General features: G+C 39.5%; 1 protein-coding gene across 1 annotated transcript in view; it reads left to right on the plus strand.

Moving 5' to 3' along the window:
- Slc44a1 (solute carrier family 44 member 1) overlaps positions 1–17,152 on the plus strand; it is a 178,094-nt gene extending 160,942 nt beyond the window's left edge. Inside the window, exon 16 of the mRNA XM_048338454.1 lies at positions 15,690–17,152. Within this exon, the coding sequence (XP_048194411.1) occupies positions 15,690–15,704 (15 nt within the window). The 3' untranslated portion in view covers positions 15,705–17,152. The remainder of the gene's footprint in view (positions 1–15,689) is intronic.
- Positions 17,153–19,305: the final 2,153 nt, after the last annotated feature.

Here is a 19,305-nt window from a genome sequence, read left to right on the forward strand (position 1 = left end):
TAGACTCAAGCAGCCTGTTTTGTTCACAGGACAGATAAGTTTTTATTTCTTGGTTTATTTTGTTTTTGGTTTTTATGTGTAGTCTTCTTTAGATTGCATGATTTCATCCAAGTTTCTAAAAAATGTATTCTTCAACTCCTGGGTGACCATATTATGGCCAATTTCCTAATGGAGTTTTTGGTTTGTGTTACATTTGTAACAATGTCATTTATACCTACTTTCTTTTTACAAAAATCTGTCATGAACTTACAGAGTTTGTGTGAGAGGAACATCAGCATTTTTGTTGTCAAATGCTAATGAATTTATTCTTTTAGTCTATATTTAAAGCCACATTACCAGCTGTATGAGTGTAGTGTATTTTTGTCCTTATGAATGAACCATTTGGAATCATTGCTGGCAAAATTTCTGTAAACATATAAATGTTCTTTATTTGTGGACAGATGGGGTGGGTATAGGACTGGTGGAGACTTCACTGGACTTGTTGACTGATTTTTTTTTTTTTTGGCCAGTCCTGGGCCTTGGACTCAGGGCCTGAGCACTGTCCCTGGCTTCTTCCCGCTCAAGGCTAGCACTCTGCCACGTGAGCCACAGCGCCGCTTCTGGCCGTTTTTCTGTATATGTGGTGCTAGGGAATCGAACCTAGGGCCTCGTGTATCCGAGGCAGGCACTCTTGCCACTAGGCTATATCCCCAGCCCGTTGACTGATTTCTTGATGGTAACCTTCCAGCTGACATAAGCGTGCCTTCTTCGTGGCTTTGTGGCATTGCCCAATGGTAACTGACAAGCTGACAACACTCAAATGTTTGCCAAAAGAATGAATGAGTGAATGGACGAATGAATGAACAGATAAATCCCTTTGCATCCTGGTTGTCACCAGGACAGACTTTGAGGTGATAATGTGCAGTGTGCAGAGGGAGAAAGTCAATATCCTGGACAATGCATCACAGTAGAAAATTCAGGAAGGAATGCGGAGGAGAGGGGCCTAAGACCTAATGAATCAGAAGCTGGGGACGCAGAAATCTACACAACCAGCCCACAGCTTCTGCATAGTAAACTTTGAACAGAAAAGAGCTACATGCTGTCTAGCTGAACCTTCTACAGGTGGATGGAACCTTAGGAGGAGATAGCATTTCTCTACCTGGATAATTTGTGTTCATCTTTGAGATAGGTAGCTTTAGCAAATGTGCTTGTCTCTGGCGACACCTGCTGGCTGAAAGTCATAATTAACAAACAGCCCTAAAACGTACACATTTTCTTTCATGAGGCCTACACTACTAAAGCATTTTGGTGTTTCAGAACTCACAATGACCATTAGCAAAACCAAATCCTCGGTATCTGGGGGATTCTAGCTTTGAAATTTGTGTCTTCTTTTTATTGGCTTTTAAGTACTATCAATAGAAACTTAACAGAACATTTTCTTTCAATTACCTTAGATGTTCGTTTTTGTTGTTGTTTAGAGCAAATGGCCCTATTTTATATTCATGTGAAACAATACCAACCTTTAGATTTCCACAGAAAGACTAACAAAATTTTTAATGAGAGGAATTATTCTATATCCTTACCTTAGGTAGATAAGAAGCCAATTCTAATCTTTTATGGAAGATTCCAAGCACTGTAATCCTAACTGTTCAGGAGGCTAAGATCTAAGGATCATAGTTCAAAGTCAGGCCAGGCAGGAAAGTCTGTGAGACTCTCATCTCCAATTAACCACCAGAAAAACGGAAGTGATGCTGTGGCTCAAAGTGGTAGAGTGCTAGCCTTAAGCAAAAGAGCTCAGACACCGTGCCCTGAGTTCAAACCCCCTGACTGACACAAAAAGAAAAAAAAAGAAAGAAAAAGATAAAAAGCCCCATGGTGTCTTAGCATAGAAGTGTGTGTGTACAGGGAGAGGTGATAACAATTCATCCTATTGGGAGAGGGTGGGGTTAAGTAATAAGATGAGTCTTAGGAAATTTTGTTCTTACAGATCATTACCTACCAAGTCTGGAGTTGCTAGAGGAGAGAAGGATTTATGCTAAGTTGTAGAACCGTGAAATAACATTTGCGGTATGTGTACTTGGAAAGGGATGACATCTCAACAATTTTCTCTTGTAAAATATAGAGCTGGAAACAATGGGAGATGAGGCCCAGGAGCCAGACCAGGCCTCACCCCTCTGACATAGTTCCCTGTTATCTGACAGACAGTGAATGACCACAGAAGAGTTTAAATTTGTGATATGCTTTTTGTCTTGGCTTGTTTATGCCACCGAAGTATCAATGCACCGAGGTCAGATCCAACTGAGTCACAACCACTGGCTGAGATTCTCATAGTTGAGAATTTGCTGCAGATTCATCACAAAAATTCCCAGTCCATTTGTCAAGTCTCTTGCATTCCGATCATTAGATCTGGCCCGAGGACTGGAACAGAGGGTCCTTTCTGTGGATATTTGATAGCTGAAAGTCCGTGTCCCTTATTTCAGGGTTTCTGCACTGCCTCCTAGCTTTGTGCTATTAGACCAGTCTCCCTCATACACAACATTCTTCATCCCACAGACCCCAAGAAAACCCCATAGGTGTCAGTATTGGGTTTAATCCAGAAAGGGAAGGATGCAATGTGTGTACACAATCAAGACCTGCCCTCATGAGGAGGGGTGAGGGTCTTCTGTCTCTCACTCCTCCTGAGTAGCTAGGATTCTGGGCCTGAGCCACTGATGACTAGCACTTCTTTCTTTACCTGACAAAAGGAGCTAATAATACCCTTCTTTGAGGATTCCATGAGAATAATGTGCAAAAAAAAAAATCTTCAGCATTAAACTGGTATGAAGTCTTTTATGAATGTTGGCTCCTTACCCTCCTTCTTTTCCATCCTACTCTTTTTTTTTTTTTTTTTTTTGGCCAGTCCTAGGCCTTGGACTCAGGGCCTGAGCACTGTCCCTGGCTTCTTTTTGCTCAAGGCTAGCACTCTGCCACTTGAGCCACAGCGCCGCTTCTGTGCCGTTTTCTGTATATGTGGTGCTGGGGAATCGAACCTAGGGCCTCGTGTATCCGAGGCAGGCACTCTTGCCACTAGGCTATATCCCCAGCCCCTCCATCCTACTCTTGATACTAGTGAGTCATCAGAACCCTAGTAAGCATACAGCCTTCACACTGCAGTGGGAAGCAGCCAGCAGTTTGTGTTGTTCTGTGTTTTCTATGGGGCATACCGTTAGGACAGGTTAATCAACTAATGGCGCTTTTCTTGGCTTACAGCTTATCTGTCCTAATCTCTGTAAAGATGTTGAACTTTTCCAAGGGTGGAGCCTGACAGTCATCAACCAGTCCCTACTCCTAAGAGGATTCCAGTTCTGTCAATATTTGTACAACTGACCTTGGCCACAACATAGATGTGATCTCCAAAGCCAAGATTTCCCAGCCTATGGGCCAGGCTTGCCTCATCTGAACAGATAAGCAGCTCGTGGCTGAGTGAGCCAGCCTCAGATCAGGAGAGGGTCTCTTAGCCACTCCTGCCTAAGCATGACTCGCACTTCCTTTATGCAGATATTACCAAACAGACTGTGTTTTCTTACTCATTAGCTAAGTCAACAACCTAATGGACATTACTCTGAAAGATAAGCTCAGAAGTTAATCGTTGACATGTGAGGGGGCTGTCCCCATAGCACATAGTCTGTTGTTATGCTTACTAGTTTTACTATCATGGAAATACCAAGGTTTTTGGCAAATTGTAAACAAAGACAAAGAAAATAATTAAACACAAAAGCCTAACAAGCATTATTACTTTTTTTTTTTTTTTTTTGCCAGTCCTGGGGCTACTGTCCCTGAGCTTCTGTTGTTCAAGGCTAGCACTCTACCAATTGAGCGGCAATGGCACTTCTGGCATTTTCTGTGTATGTGGTGCTGAGGAATCAAACCCAGGGCTTCATGCTGCTAGGCAAGCACTGTACCACTACTCCACATTCCCAGTCCTTAACAAGCATTATTTTAAAAAAGAAAAAAAAAGACAAGTTACCTGAGTACCAGTAGCTCACACCTGTAATCCTGACTACTCTGGAGGCTAAGGTATGAGGATCATGGTTCAGAGCCAACCTGAGCAGGAAAATCCCTGAGATTCTTGTCTTTAATTAGCAAAATGCCAGAAGTGGAGCTGTGGCTCAATGGTAGAGCATAAGCCTTGAGTGAAAAAGCCAAGGGATAGCTCCAGATCCTGAGTTTAAGCTGATACCAGCATAGGCTTGCATACGCCCATGTACACACACACACACACACACACACACACACACACACACACACACACACTACATGTTGAAGAACTCTAGTGCTAGTCTAAAAGACATGTGGGAAGAAAAATGGTAATATGTATTCCATTCTTCTGACTAGCTCTCATGGAGGTATCTGGTATCATGGAGGTAGTTAGTCCCAGAGATAGATGTGTATAGTCAGGCATGAGGGACAGTTGTAAAAGCCCTTTCCTTGCCACTCATAATCATCCGTGTGTGTGTGTGTGTGTGTGTGTGTGTCCATGTCCGCACTCACTCATACTGTGGCTTGAAGTCAGGTCCTGGGTACTGTCCCTTAGCTTTTTTGCTTAAGGCTAGTGCTCTACCACAGAAGTTACAGCTTCACTTCCAGTTTTTTTGTGTGGCTAACTGGAGATGAGAATCTCACACAGCCTGCCCAGGCTGGCTTGGAGCCATGATCCTCAGATCTCAGCTTCCAGATCTTAGCTAGAATTACAGATGTGAGCCACCAGAGCCCAGCTCAAATGTTCAATTATTCAAATCCAAACTTCATTTCAGACCAACCTCCTGCAAACAAGTTGTGTTCTCTGTTGTTTTCTCTTATAATTTTGTTTTCTAATTTGCTTAATGGCCATCTTCTCCTTCAAATTGTAAGTACTATGTTCCTCCATGTGTATACCAGAGCATAGTACTGAGCAGTGTATCAGTAAGTGCATGTGTGTGACAATTAATTTATATAATGGATTACCATTTGGATGGTACAAGTAATGTTTTCAGTCAGTATTAATGACAGTGAAAATTGTAATGACATCATTCTAAGTGGAAAAACAAGGTACTATAATAACTGAATCTCATTTTTGTTTTTTAAAATGTCAATAGTTGCTATATCTGACCTATGTGTAAACTATATGCTATGTATTCTACAAACATATGTATACAAAAGAATCTCCAAGGTGTGATGGTAGCAATATGGAAACTATTACAGGGTCCTACTTCTTGGGACAAGTCCAGATGTCCTTCTTTAAGAGAACATGGCATCAATACAGCATTCTGTTCAATAGAATGTCAATAAAAATTAATTTTTAAAAACTGGGCACCAGTGGCTCATGCCTATAATCCCAGCTACTCAGGAGGATGATATCTGAGGATGGCAGTTTGAAGTAAGTCTATGAAGGAACACTAAACTACCAGAAAAGTTGGAAGTGGAAGCATGGCTAAAGTGGTAGAACGTTCAGTAGAAAAGTTCAAGAACAACACCCAGGCCCTGAGTTCAAGCTTGGGCATGCGCCTGTGCGTGCACACGCGTGCGCACACACACACACACACACACACACACACACACAGATCAATACAAAGAATATAATAGCACAAAACTTCTAATGACATAATACTGACTTAAAGTCGAAAAGAAAATGGGATAAAATAAAAATAATTTCGAAACAATGTTATTGAACTGCCATTATACAATGATGGCATTTTGTTTTTTTGCCAGACTTCTAATGATATCATTGTCTACAAACTTCTACTTCTAAAGCATGAGATTGAGAAATTTACATGTCTTCTCACATGTTAATTTTTTAAGGGTATTTGCATAATTTCTCCTTTATAAATTGCTTCAAAATGAAACCCTCCAATTCCTCGGGATATGTAATATATATCTCAATCCACAAGGTGTCAGTGTCAGAGTTACTAAGCAGCTTTGGAGACTTTGCCAGAGGTTACCCAATGTACTGCTTTTATTAGATACTATAGAAGGTATACTAATACATTGCTTTATTATTTGTACATTACATATTTTGTATGGTTTTTGATACACAATCGTATTTTCTTTATGTCACAAGAATACAATAATGTTACAGATCTTGTTTCAACTTTGTATTTAAATAATCTCACTACCTAGTTTTCAGTGCCCAGTACTTCTTTACATCCTACGTATGATTCCACCTTTAAAAATAATAATAATCAAATAATATTGAATGTTTTGGTTTGCTTGTTTGGTTTCCAGTACTAGAGCTTAAACACAGGGGCTGTGTGCAGTGCCTGAGCGTTTTTTCTTCTGAACATTTTACTTAAGGTTAGTGCTCAACCAGTGAGCCACAGCTATACTTCTGGCCTTTCGGTGGTTAATTGAGAGTATTAGTCTCATAGACTTTCTTTCCTGGGCTGGCTTTGAACCACCATCCACAGATCCTACCATCCTGAATAGTTAGGAACTCAGACATAAGGCACCAGCATCTGGCTCAAATGTTATTTCTTGAACACTTTTTGGTTGTTTTTTTTTTTTCTCAGAAGGGTGAGTCACAGTGCTGGATCTGAACCCAGTTTAGCCATGTACTCTTGCAGACCAGGCAGACTTCACGGTGTACAGAGTTGCAAACCAGAAGCCAGGAAGACTGATAGCTTCCCACAGTTAGACCGCCACCGCCAGAGTTCAATCCCAGTCTCCTTACACAAGCTGCCAAACAGATATATGGATAAGTAAGCAAACAAATGAGGAAATGAGTTGGAGGCATGAAAGAAATTATGAAAAGGGTAACATTGATCAAGAAGCTTTGCACTGGGGCTGGGGATATGGCCTAGTGGCAAGAGAGCTTGCCTCGTATACATGAGGCCCTGGGTTCGATTCCCCAGAACCACATATACAGAAAATGGCCAGAAGTGGCGCTGTGGCTCAAGTGGCAGAGTGCTAGCCTTGAGCAAAAGGAAGCCAGGGACAGTGCTCAGGCTCTGAGTCCAAGGCCCAGGACTGGCCAAAAAAAAAAAAAAAAAGAAGCTTTGCACTCATAAAATGATGTGTTAAACTGAAACCTCTTTCTATAATAATTTAAAAATTAAAAAATAGTAAATAAATAACTATGAATAGACTATAAATGCATAAACAGATGAGTTAAAGATGGTGTTTACTCATTTATGTAACAAAATACCAAGTACAACAATAAAGTTAAAAAACATCTCAAAATATATGAATATAGAAAAAATAACCATGTTTCCATATCCCTGAAATAATATTAATCTCAGGCACATTTTGTGTCTGTCTGTTCATCTGTCTGTGGTATATATCTGCTTTTCAGTTAAAGTCATACTAAATGTAAAAATTTAGAGGTAATAAGATACATATTAACTAATTTCTATCATCTGTGTTTCCTTAAACATGAAAATTTACACCATTGTCAAAAAAATTTCCGTAAGGCTGGACTAAGATTTATAATATGTTTTTCATTCAATCCCTTTGTTTTATTCAATCATTGAACTTACCAATTTTTTTCTCAAAATTAAGAGGCTATTGATAATGCTATAGTGATCACCCTTAAATAAAAATATTTGTCTATATCTATACTCATTTTTAAGAGTTCAAGAAATTGAGTTACTTATTGTATAAAAAATAAGTTAACTTACAATTCCTCTTTCCTGTTCTCTGTTTATCATGATTATTAAAGTAGTACATGTTTTATTTAAAATACGTAGTAAATATTTCTACAAGAAAAACCATATGACACTTCTCTTAAACTAATGACATAATTGTTGGGTATTTATCTTCTGGTAGATTAAATATCTATTTCTTTGATGTTATAAGCCCCTTTTCAGAGAGTTGAAAGTAATATATATATAAACATACATGTATATGTATATATGTATATAAACATAGGAATTTTTATATTCTGTCCTGGTCATTTGAACTATATCCTTAATACTCCAAGAACATAGTAATTAAGTTTTGACTCTGTGATGAATCATATCTGGGTTCAAATACTGGCTATTTTTTATAGATATTGGCAAGTTACTCACTTCCCCATCTATAGCAAAGTAATGGTAGGGAGGATTTCATTATGTGATATTTATACAGAGTTAGCAAGGGTGTGCCACAAGGTGTATACAGGGGTATACAGTGCATATTCATCACTATTATAAGTTTGATATTGATGAAGTGATTTCAATTTAATAAATCTTTGTATTTTTTCAGGAAGAGGATAAGCAATAACTTATATTTGAACTCAGATCCTTGCACTTGCTAGGCAAGAGCTCTATCACTTGAGCCATATCTCCAGCCTATAAATCCTCTTTTATTTTTCTTTGAGTGCTGGTCCTGGGGCTTTAGCTCAGTACCTGGATGCTGTCTTGGAACTTTTTGGCTCAAGTATGGTGCTCTACCAATTGAGCCATAGGTTCACTTCTGCCTTTTTTTTTGTATGTGTGTGGTTAATTACAAATAAGAGTCCTACCTGCCCTGCTGGCTCCAGACCACGATCTTCAGATCTCAGCCATCTGAATAATTAGGATTAGAAGCATTAGCCACTAGCACCTGGCAGTCCTCAAATTTTTAAATGATATAGAAAGCACTAACTTCAAGTCTGTAGTATATAATTTAAAAATACAACAACACTGCATTCACATCTTCACAATGAACATTACCTCGACATCACTCACAATTGAATGGTTCAATTCCACACACAGGACACACAATTCATATCCCATATTACTAGGAAGGTCTAGAAGGGAATGGAGACCTAATTCTACCAAAGCTTAGGCACTGGAGGGTTTTGCTTTAAGTTTCCATCGGAAAGGAAGCCCTTGTCACAATGATTTCCAGATTTAACATCATCTGAGATTTAGAGCTTATTGCCAATAATTTTTAAATATCAGCACTTAAGTCTTGAAATGCAAAGAGCATTTGTAGGGATGGTTGGAGCTATAGCTATTTCCCTCAGTCCCTATCCTTTCTTGCACTCGTTTTATTTACTATAATTTTAGATTGCATTTTAAGATCTGTCAAAGTTGTCCCCTGAACTTTCACTCTGAAATTGTATTTAGTGATTCTTCAATATCTTTCCCTTGAAATTTAGGCACACTTCATATCTAATAGCCTGCTGGCGACTTTTCTTGGATTTTGAACATTCCCAATCCTGACTTCATTCTCAGTAAGTTGTAGCACTTACTTTTTTGATAGCTGGCAATGAAAACCCAAGCATCATCTTTGATCATTTCTTTTTTTCTCTCAGACCCCATTGAACCAGGCTGAAATCTTTCAGCCAATCACTTCTCACACCCTGCAGTGCTGCCTCCCTCTATTCCTTGTGTGTGAAAATGCAATTGCTTCTTAATTTGTCTTCCTGTTCCCACCTTGTCTGCCTGGCTTATTCCCATGGAGGAATCGGTAGGATCCTTTAACATCCAATGCAGGTCTTATCACTCCCTTGATCAAAATTCTCCAGTGCTCCTCCATCCCACACAGAACAAAACCCAAAGTGAGCCTTCCCCACCCATCCATCCACTAATTTATTCCCCTTTAATTTCCCCGCTTTAATTTATTCTGTACTAGGGGGTTGAGCTCCTGAACCGTGCTGTTTTTTTATTCGTGTCAGGATATCTCAGGCCTTTGAACTTGCTTCTTGTCTCATACTCTCACTTGTTTCATATCTAAGTGCAGTTATTCCTTAAATGGCTGATAGAGAGCAGCAACTCCATTACCTTCCTTTTCCCAGATGAATGTCCTTCCATTTCCTACATAACAATTACTCTCCTTTGACATAGAGAATCACTTATTGACTATTTGTTATCTATCAAAAAAATATGTACCTGTTGTAATTCTAATTAGAAAACTTAGCTATATAAATTGGCAAAACTATTTTCGAAATGAGTCCTCTCATTTGGAACTTTGACACTCTCATTTTGTGCATACCCTGGTGTCTCTAGCATGTCAGCATTCCAGATTACAGTTCTTGTCTGGTGGGGCTCCACTATTTCTTACTAAAGATTTCCCTATTTCCTTTTTTATTTTTAAAATTGAGATATAATCCACATGTTGGGTTTGGCTGTATTCATCACTCTGAGGAACTCTGAACACAAACTCCAGAATATTTTCCTCACCCCAAAAAAGAAACACAATACCACTCACTTACCGGTCCATGTCAATTACTGTCTCCTGGCACCTGGCAATACCTTGTTTTCCTTATTTCTCTACAGATTTGCCTCTTCTGGATACTTCATGTAAATAGAATTATATAATATGGCAGACATTTTTGTCTTACTTCTACTTAGCAGGTTTTCAAGGTTCAGGCCTAGTGTAGCTGTCACAATTTGAACTGGTTCCACCAAGAATTCATGTTTTGAAACTGAATCCTCATGGTGAGGAAATTAAGAAGATGGAAAGTTAGTCTGACTAAGACATTTAGAGGTAAATGAGTTGTGATTAGAATTAAATAAATTTGCCAGTGTGCAGCACCCATGATTGAATATCAGCGATCTCATAAGAAGACAGGGAGACACAATGTATATATGCACACTGTCTTGTCTTTCTCTGGACTCTTGACAGGAAGAAAGCCACCACCAGATGTGACCCCTCAATAACGGGCCTCCAAAACCACAAATACACCTCTTTTTTATTAAAATGAGCTCAATCTATTTATTGCCAGGAGATAAACAGACTAATAAATTTGCATGTACCTGTGTTTTCATTCCATTTTATGGCTGGCTGAGTAATATTCCATTATACAATATACCACATTTTGTTCATCCTTTCATTGATGGATATTTAGATTGCTTATACCTTTTAGCTATTATGAATAATACTGCTGTGAACATTCACATGCAAGCTTTTGTGAAGATATATGCATTTTGTTGTGTTGGATATATATCTAGAAGTAGAATTACTAGGCCATATAGTAATTCTATGTTTTAACTTTTTGAAAAACTGCCAAAATTTATACAGCAGCTGTACCATCTTACATTCCCAATAGCCGTGCTTGAGGGTTCTAATTTCTCCCCAAACTCCACAACTTGGGCTAGTGCTCCTCATTTATACTCCAGCCACCCTGGTGATTCTACAATAGTATTTCATTGTGGCTTAAAAAAAATTCCTAATAACTAGTCATATCTGTACCTTGCCATATGTGTACTGAGTGTTAGTACAGTTCTTTAGGGAAAATGTCTATTCAAAAACGTTTCCTGTTTTTTAATTGGGTTGTTTTCTTGTTGACTGTAAGTCTTCATTACATACTCTTGCTACTAACCCTTATCAAATACATGAGTCGCATGTATTTTGTCCCATTCTTTAGGTTATCGTTTTGGTCTTTTATAGTGTCCTTTGAGGCATAAGCATTTATATTTGTTTTTTACATTTATACTTTTGATGAAGGGACATTATCTATCTATCATAGTTTCTGATACTTCTGTTGTCTCACCCAAGAAATCACCAATCCAATCCAAGGCCATGAAGACTTAGAGCCAGACTTTCTCTGTAGAGTTTATTGGTTTAGCCCACGAATTTAAATCTTGCTCTATTTGAATTGATTTTGTGTATAGAATATATGTAAATAGCCACTTGTTATATCACCCTTTTTGTGGTACTGGGATTGAACTCAAGGTTCTGAGCTTACCAGGCATGTTTCTGACACTTGAACTATACCACCAGCTCTTGTTTCCATTAGTTATTTTCAAGAGTCTTGCTTCATGCCCAGGCCATGGGCTGTGATCCTCCAACTTGTACTTTCCTGTGGCACTGAGCATGACAGGTGCATACCACTGTACCCGAACATTGGTTGAGTTCACAAAATGGAATCCCATGAACTTTCATGCTCTGGCTGACATCAAGCTGTGATTCCACAATCTCTGCCTTCCAGGTAGCTAGGATTACAGACATGATCCACTACTCCCAGCTAGACTATTCTTTCTCCCACTAAGTGGTCTTGCCACTCTTATCAAGGTCAAAATCAATGGACCATAGGTGAATGGGTTTATTTCTAGATTCACAATTCTATTCTATTGCTTTTATCTGTCTTCACTGAACTTTTGATGTCCCTTGGTAAAACAAGGACATTTCATTCTCTTACAAGTACCCTAAGTATAGTTGTATGCTGGCTATTCTTTTTCCCTGTTAGCTGGCATGCAGGAAATCCCCACCCTGCTCTGAAATGTGGGGATCATAAGAAGGGTATGTATTTTATAAGAAAATAGAACACTGATTACCTCCACATCTCCCCCCAAAAACAAGTGCACAAATAAAACCCATATTATAGTCCATATAGCTTGACTAAAAGAATTGAAAACCTACTCGTTTTTACAGTAGGTATAGCTTCATACATTCATTTCTATCACCTGAGAAATATTTATAGAGCCCCCACTCTTTATTTGCATAATAAAGCAGCTTTTAAGATTTTTATTTCCTCACATATAAACATGCAGTGTAAACTCTTTGCACCAAAGTTATAAAAGACAATTGGTTAACCATACAAAAGTACTGGGTTTTTAGACGTTGAAAAAACAGTGAAATGGTAGTTCTAATTTCTAACCTGTTGATTTATAGCTGTTGTTTTGTCAATAATTAGCTCGTAAGCCAACTATCTCTCCAAGCCACTCCTGGTTAAAGATAATAAAACCTTATTATTTGAGTATAATATAATGTTTTGTCCTTCTGTTCTGCTTGGTTGAAGAAATACATGTACAATATGGTATTAAACATGTCCCAAAAGACACTAAATTATTAACAAGCAGGTTGTAAAGAAAGGATATCAAAACAATAGTTGCATAGCCTGCAAATTATCCTTCTGTCTTTACAGAACAAAGCTTTGCTGCACTACGGCCTGCCATAGCATCTAAGGTAGATCTCTCTCTTCCTGTTTACTGGAAACTAGAGGTCTTAGAATAGCATGGTATAGTTTATGTCTGGTAATGTTCAATCTAGATGACAGCTGACACAAGATGGCTAACCTTCAACCCTGGAACAAAGACAGCTTTCTGCTCAGTACAAGTTCTGTTACAGGATAGTACAGCAAGGTCAGAAAGACAGTGAGGCTTCTAAATGGAAGTTTTCCTCTTGTAGTTGCTTCAGATTGAGCCTCCATTTGATATGATAAACATGAAGCACTGTTTATTAGAAGATACCATGAAGAAACAGAAAAGATACTTGCAAAATATGCATTTGATAAAAGACCCCTCACCAAAATGTATCAAGAATTTATGAGAATCAAAAAGAAAAAGAAGGCCAACCCAAATAGATGTTTTAATCATGTAAATGAATGCATCATATATAATCAGCCATTAGAGGCATACAAACTAAAACCATAATAAAATGCCACTACCCATCCACCAGAGTGGCTAAAATTAAAAGTGTCAGCTAGGTTGAAGAGTAATGCAATATAAGCACTCTGGGAACCTGTGTTGACTAAAGATGAAAATAAATATATGTCCAGAATAAAAATAAACACGTCCCCTTCTGATCATGTTCCCAACATAAATGCATGCACATGTACACCAAAAGACACGCTCCAGAATGCTCATGGAAGGATTTATTCATAATGGCAAACAATCCTGAGACAGAAAAGGCCCTTGGGGAAAAATTAATATATCTGAATAAAGGGAGTTTAGTTAATAGCTTTCTGCCAATGTTTGTTCGTTGGCTGTGACAAACAGACTGTAGTGATGTAAAAATGCTAATCACAGGGAAAACTAGGAGTGGAGCAGATGGGGATTTTTCATATTAGCTTTGCAATTTTTCTATAGGTCTAAAACTATTCTATAAGGAAAATGTATTACTTAAATTACAAGTGCAGTACTTTTATCTCAATCTCAGAGGAATCACAACTTCAGCATGAGCCTGATGTCCATGACCATAAAGCAGTCATCAGCCAGAATCAGGTGGCAGTCTAAGTATAGGTCCTGTTATTTTCAGTGGGAAGGGGGGAAAAAATCATGAGAATTGGAACTGCAAGTCAAAATATGTAAAAATCATAAAACATAGAAGTGTAGTTGAGATGCTGTGGGAAACAGGAAGCCTTTGTCATTTCTTCAATAAGGAACCAATAGAGTGAAAGCAGTAGTTTGGGATTTATTGTCTCTGCAGCTTGCCCAATGGATTGAAGTTAGGAGGAGGTCAGGGGCTGGAGGACCAGCAAAGAGATAATCACTGGAATGTGCAAGTGAAATCTCAAGACTAAAACTCCAGCATGAAACTTCTGGCAAGAGTTTCAAGCAATACTGGGTTTTGGTTTTGGGGTTATTTGGGGACTTGGGGTGGGGGCAATACGCAATCTGTTTTAAGCACCTGGAGATAAGTAGAGACAAATATGGAGAAAGGTGTGCTTAGACATCCCTGCCTGACACTATCAGATAGTTGAGTTGTAGAATTACTTCCTGTCCCCTTGTGCCAAGGCCAAGCACTCCTGGCAACCTAGGGTCAGATTGAATATCTTGTCACCTCTGCTTATTCTGCAGTGGCCTTATATGTGCGTGAGGGTCAAGCTGGGTCTTCTTTTTTTATTGTTAACTGGTTAACTGGTTTTTAAAAATTGTTGAACACAATGTTACATTTTGTTATCCTGCTGTGAGCCATTTATCATAACTATATTTGTTTTTGTATATGATATACACACATGCACATCTACTATTTTTAACCATTTGAGAATAATGCAAGCATCATAATACTTCAGTCCTAAATACTTCAAAGTGTATTCCTAAAGATAAAGACTTGGGGTGGGGGGGGGCATGGGGCTTGAACTCAGGGCCAGGGCACTGTCCCTGAGCTCCTTTTGCTCAAGGCTAGTGTTCCACTGCTTGAGCCAGCACCACTTCCAGGACTTCCTTTTATGGAATGACAATATTATTCTCTCCAGTATTTTATTCACTGTGCTCATGAACTAAACCAAACTGCAAGAACATCTATTATCCCGGTTTGATCTGTTTAGCCACTAACTAGAATTATAGGAATGAAAACTCTTGTTTATATTTCAGATTTGGGACTTTTGAGAATCAGAGAGTCTGATTTTTAAAGTAGCTTAGAAGCTTATTCATTAAGGTAGTTTGATTTAATCCAGTTACTCTAAAAACCTGTTTGTCATAGAATAATATCGATACCAAAAAGGGCAAATGGAAATCTATCATTTATTGCTGGGCACCATTCTAAACATGTTCTATTTATTAATGCATTTTACACAATCTTAAAGGAATGTACCGTGACAGTTTTTGTTTTATGCTTGGAAAAAGGCAGGGACAGAAGCTAAATACTTTGCTCAGGAATACATAGTTATAAGTGGTAAAAATCCGTTTTTGAAGCTAGGCTCACTTAGATATCCTTTTGTGGGGCGAGGAGGGGGGTTGTTGTGGGGCTTGAACTCATGACCTAGACACTGTCCTTTAGCTTTTTCCATTCAAGACTGGCACTCTACCACATGAACCACACCTCTACTTTGGGAGTTTTGGTTCTTAACTGGAGATAAAGAGTTTTGTGGCTTTTCCTGCCCAAGTTGGCTTCCAACCATAATTCTCCCATCTCAGCCTCCTGAGTAGCTAGAACTACAGACATGAGTCACCAGTGCTAACTTTCAGATATTTTAAATTTTTTTCTGTTCTCTCTGTGTGTGTGTGTGTGTGTGTGTGTGTGTGTGTGTCCTTGTCATTCCAAATTATTTCTGACTACTGACTGCTACTCATTATGTCTCCTCTATTAGGAGAACAGCATTCATTCTCTTGTGTGCATTTTTGCAGCTGAAGAAAAGGTGACCGGTCCTCCCCTGAGCCCGGAAGAATGGACTGCGAGGAGGCTGTTCCTGCAAGGGCTTCCCACTCACCAGCTGTTGAACTGAGGAAGTCCCCAATCTTATTACTTCAATGGAAGCATGTGCCACTGTTCCTTGGCTACCAACAGCCAAGTGGATTTTCCTCGGGACTGTCTAATAAATGTTTAATCCGAAGCATTGGATAGTAATCTGCTTTGAAGAAGGTGTCTTCAAACTTCCTGCTGCTTTATCTTCTGGCGTTGTGTATATTTAAGAACTACCCCTCCCTTCCTATCTAATTCCAGTACTGGCCTGAAGTCTGGATTGGCAAGGGAATTCTCTTCCCTCAGTGGGGCTTGTCCTCTCTGACTCTGCTATTTATAGAGCTGATGTGGGTTAATAACTACTATTTATTGAGGGCCTGTTCCATGCCAAACATTAGGATTGCCTCTCTATGTGCATTTAATCCTGACAACAGCCTGTAAGTTTGTGCCTAATAGTTCTATTTTGCTCCTGAGGAAAAAGAGACTCAGAGTGGTTGTGTGCTATAGGCAAGACTTCACAGAATAAGGATTGACAGAACCAGGATTTAAAGTTCTTCTAACTCCAAATCTGCTTCACACTAACATTGTGCTTTGCTCATTATTGCTGCAGAGATAATTATATACCCTACACCATCATGGCTGGTATCACTGCATGGGGTGGAGATCGTGGTGCATGTACATGACACTGGCTAAGCAGGAGGAAGACTTTAGGGGCACAGAAGAATCAAAGAACTATTTTTAAAGCAAAATAACATTTAATGTCCTTGTATGACCTGTGAGTCAAATCTGACCCCAACTTTTTTGGAAATAAAGTTTTATAAGAACAAAACCATACTCCATCTTTTTTACCTTGTTGATGACTGCTTTCCTCTTATAACTGTAGAGTTGCATAATTGTAATAGAAATCACATGGTCCTCTAAGCCTAAAATATTGACCATTTGACCTTTTCAGAAAAAAATTTGTTGACACCCATCTTTGATGAACAATTTGTTATTTTTCCATTGGACTGAACACAACTTAAAATTTATAATACTCTGATAATCACTATTCTAATGGTGGTGGTAGAGAATGAGTTTAGCGGTTGGGACTCCAACCAGAGTAAGGGAGGTTAGGCAGTAGAACTCCTAACCTCATTCTCCTCCCACTTACCTCCTCCCTAGTATTTCTGCCAACTTGTGCCCCCAAAATAACTCTTTGTTCATAAACATAAAAGTGGCTTCCCACAATACAACATACTCAACTACTAACCCCTTGGCCTGTAATCCAAACTGATCTTTCTCTCTCTCTCTCTCCATCTCTCTTTTAAAACCATGAAGAGATCGTGCCAATTTAAAATTTGTATTTCAAAGTCAATTTTTTTTGTCTTGGATTACTTTGATGAAAACATAAAGTAAATATGTAATACTTGTACATGTTTGTTTCAGTTTGTTGGAGGTGCTGTAACAAAATGCCACAGAGTGTGTTGCTTGTTAATAACAGAGACTTATTTCTCACAGTGGCAGACACTGGAAAGTTCAACCTCAAGGTACTGTGAGCAGATGCAGTGGGTGATCAGGATGGATCTGCTGTTGGGTTTATGAACAGCACTTTCTCATTGTATCCTTGCATGTTGGAAGGGCAAGGGTACCTCTGGGCTTCTTTTTTATTCCATTCCTTTTATAAACACTGTATGACCTAATCACTTCTCAAAGACCAATCTCATGATATCATCACATTGTGGGGTAGGATTTTTCAACCAACTGTAGGTGGGGAGCAGTATATAATTCAGTCTGTAGCAGTGTTGGATTTGATAAGAGGAAGCTAGGATTTCACACATAATACCACTGAGCCAAGAGAAAAAAAAACTATAAATGTATCAGTTACTTTTTTAAAATTAATGCTATCCAAGTGTATTTAGAAAAAGAAAATCTAGCACTTTTTCTTGTCAGTCCTAGGGCTTGAACTCAAGTCTGGCCTGAGGTGTTGCCCCAGAGCTGCTTTTGCTCAAGGCTAGTGCTCCACCATTTGAGCCACAGCTCCTGTAAGAAAAGTAAAAGAGAAGAAAAGGCAAAACTCACCAGACCAACAGGCTTTATTCAGGCAGAAAGCCTGGGAAGGGCAACCAAGTCTCCTTCAGCATGGCTGAAGGGAAAATGGCAACCACCCCACTTACAAGCTAGGGTGTCTTTAAATACTAGGTAGAAAGAGTGAAGTCAGATGGGGCAGATGGAAGCAGGGTGAGATGGAGGTGTGGTAGGTGAGCAATCTCTTCCAAGACCACAGGTTTTGTCTGTTCAAGGGTAAAGGGAGGGGAGATGATTCAGTGGGGTCAGCAGCAAGGACAGTTCTAAGATATGGCCGTCGGGGGTGGGGGGGGAGAGGTGAGTGCTTTCAGTTCAAGTCAGTTCCTATCAGCTGTACTTCTAGTTTTTTCGGTAGTTACTGCTTGGCCTGGCTTTGAATTGTGACCCTCAGATCTTAGCCTCCTGAGTAGCTAGGAGTGCAGACATGAGGCACTCGTACTTGGCTATCTTTACAGTACCATAAACTTTTGCCCACTTTCCAATGCACTTTTTTTTTTTCAAGATGACAAAAAAGATTTATTGGGGAAGTAAAAAGTGAACAAAAAGTGAACCAACCAGCCTTGGTCGCAGCCCAGACTCGGGAGCCCAAACTGCGGAACCGCTCGCACGTGTGCAGCCCAGACTCGGGAGCTGGAACCGCACGTACGTGTGGCCTTCCAGCCTGGTTATAAGGCAAACATCACAGCCAAACTTGCCACACGCAGGTGACCAATGAAGATACAACACTTACAGAGCATGCTAGGCCGCACGCAGGTGGCCAATAGAGTTACAGTCTGTCTCATAATATCTATTTGAACTAACCTATCATTCTAGTTAGAACTGGCGCATGGATTTGGCAGGGTTCACATGATGCAGGTGGATATGCCTACTCATAGGAGGGCACAGGTTCCCTTGAAGCTCCCAGGCCTCAGGTGGTCAATCTATATAACTTATCATAATAAAGTGGAGCTTCCCTGAATAGGGTAGGGGAGGGCTTAGTGGAGATGGAGTTGGCTTCTGCTCTAATCTGAGCTGGAGTCAACCTGAAGTCCCTCCACAGTTAATGATGGCACTGGCCAGATCTGACCTCCCTATTGCACCATCTACAAAGACATTTGTGTTAGGTTTTAAAGTAGATAGCCGGTAAAGGAGAACACCACGCAGTATTCAGGCAGGAGAGAAAGTTTATTACCGAACAGCTGGCCTGTGGCCATGATGATCCATGGCCAGAGAGAAGGGAGAGAGAGAGAGTGAAGAAGAGAGAGAAGGGAGAGAAGAGAGAGCAGGGAGAGAAGGGAGAGAGAAGAGCTCCAATGCACTTTTTATTAAGATAATTTTTCATTGTTGTAGTATATTTCACCTCCTACGTGTCCTAAAGTTTTCCAGCTGTATTCCCAGTGTTTGTTCACGGATGGTTTCTCTCCCCAGTCCATTTGTTTCATCTGCTACTTGAAGTCTTTGAAATTGTTGTTCTCATTATTTCCTATATTAGCTCAGGCTGCTTCTTTGGCTTAGAAG

The sequence above is a fragment of the Perognathus longimembris genome, chromosome 1, assembly GCF_023159225.1.
Source record: "Perognathus longimembris pacificus isolate PPM17 chromosome 1, ASM2315922v1, whole genome shotgun sequence".
In the NCBI taxonomy this organism is placed as follows: domain Eukaryota; kingdom Metazoa; phylum Chordata; class Mammalia; order Rodentia; family Heteromyidae; genus Perognathus; species Perognathus longimembris.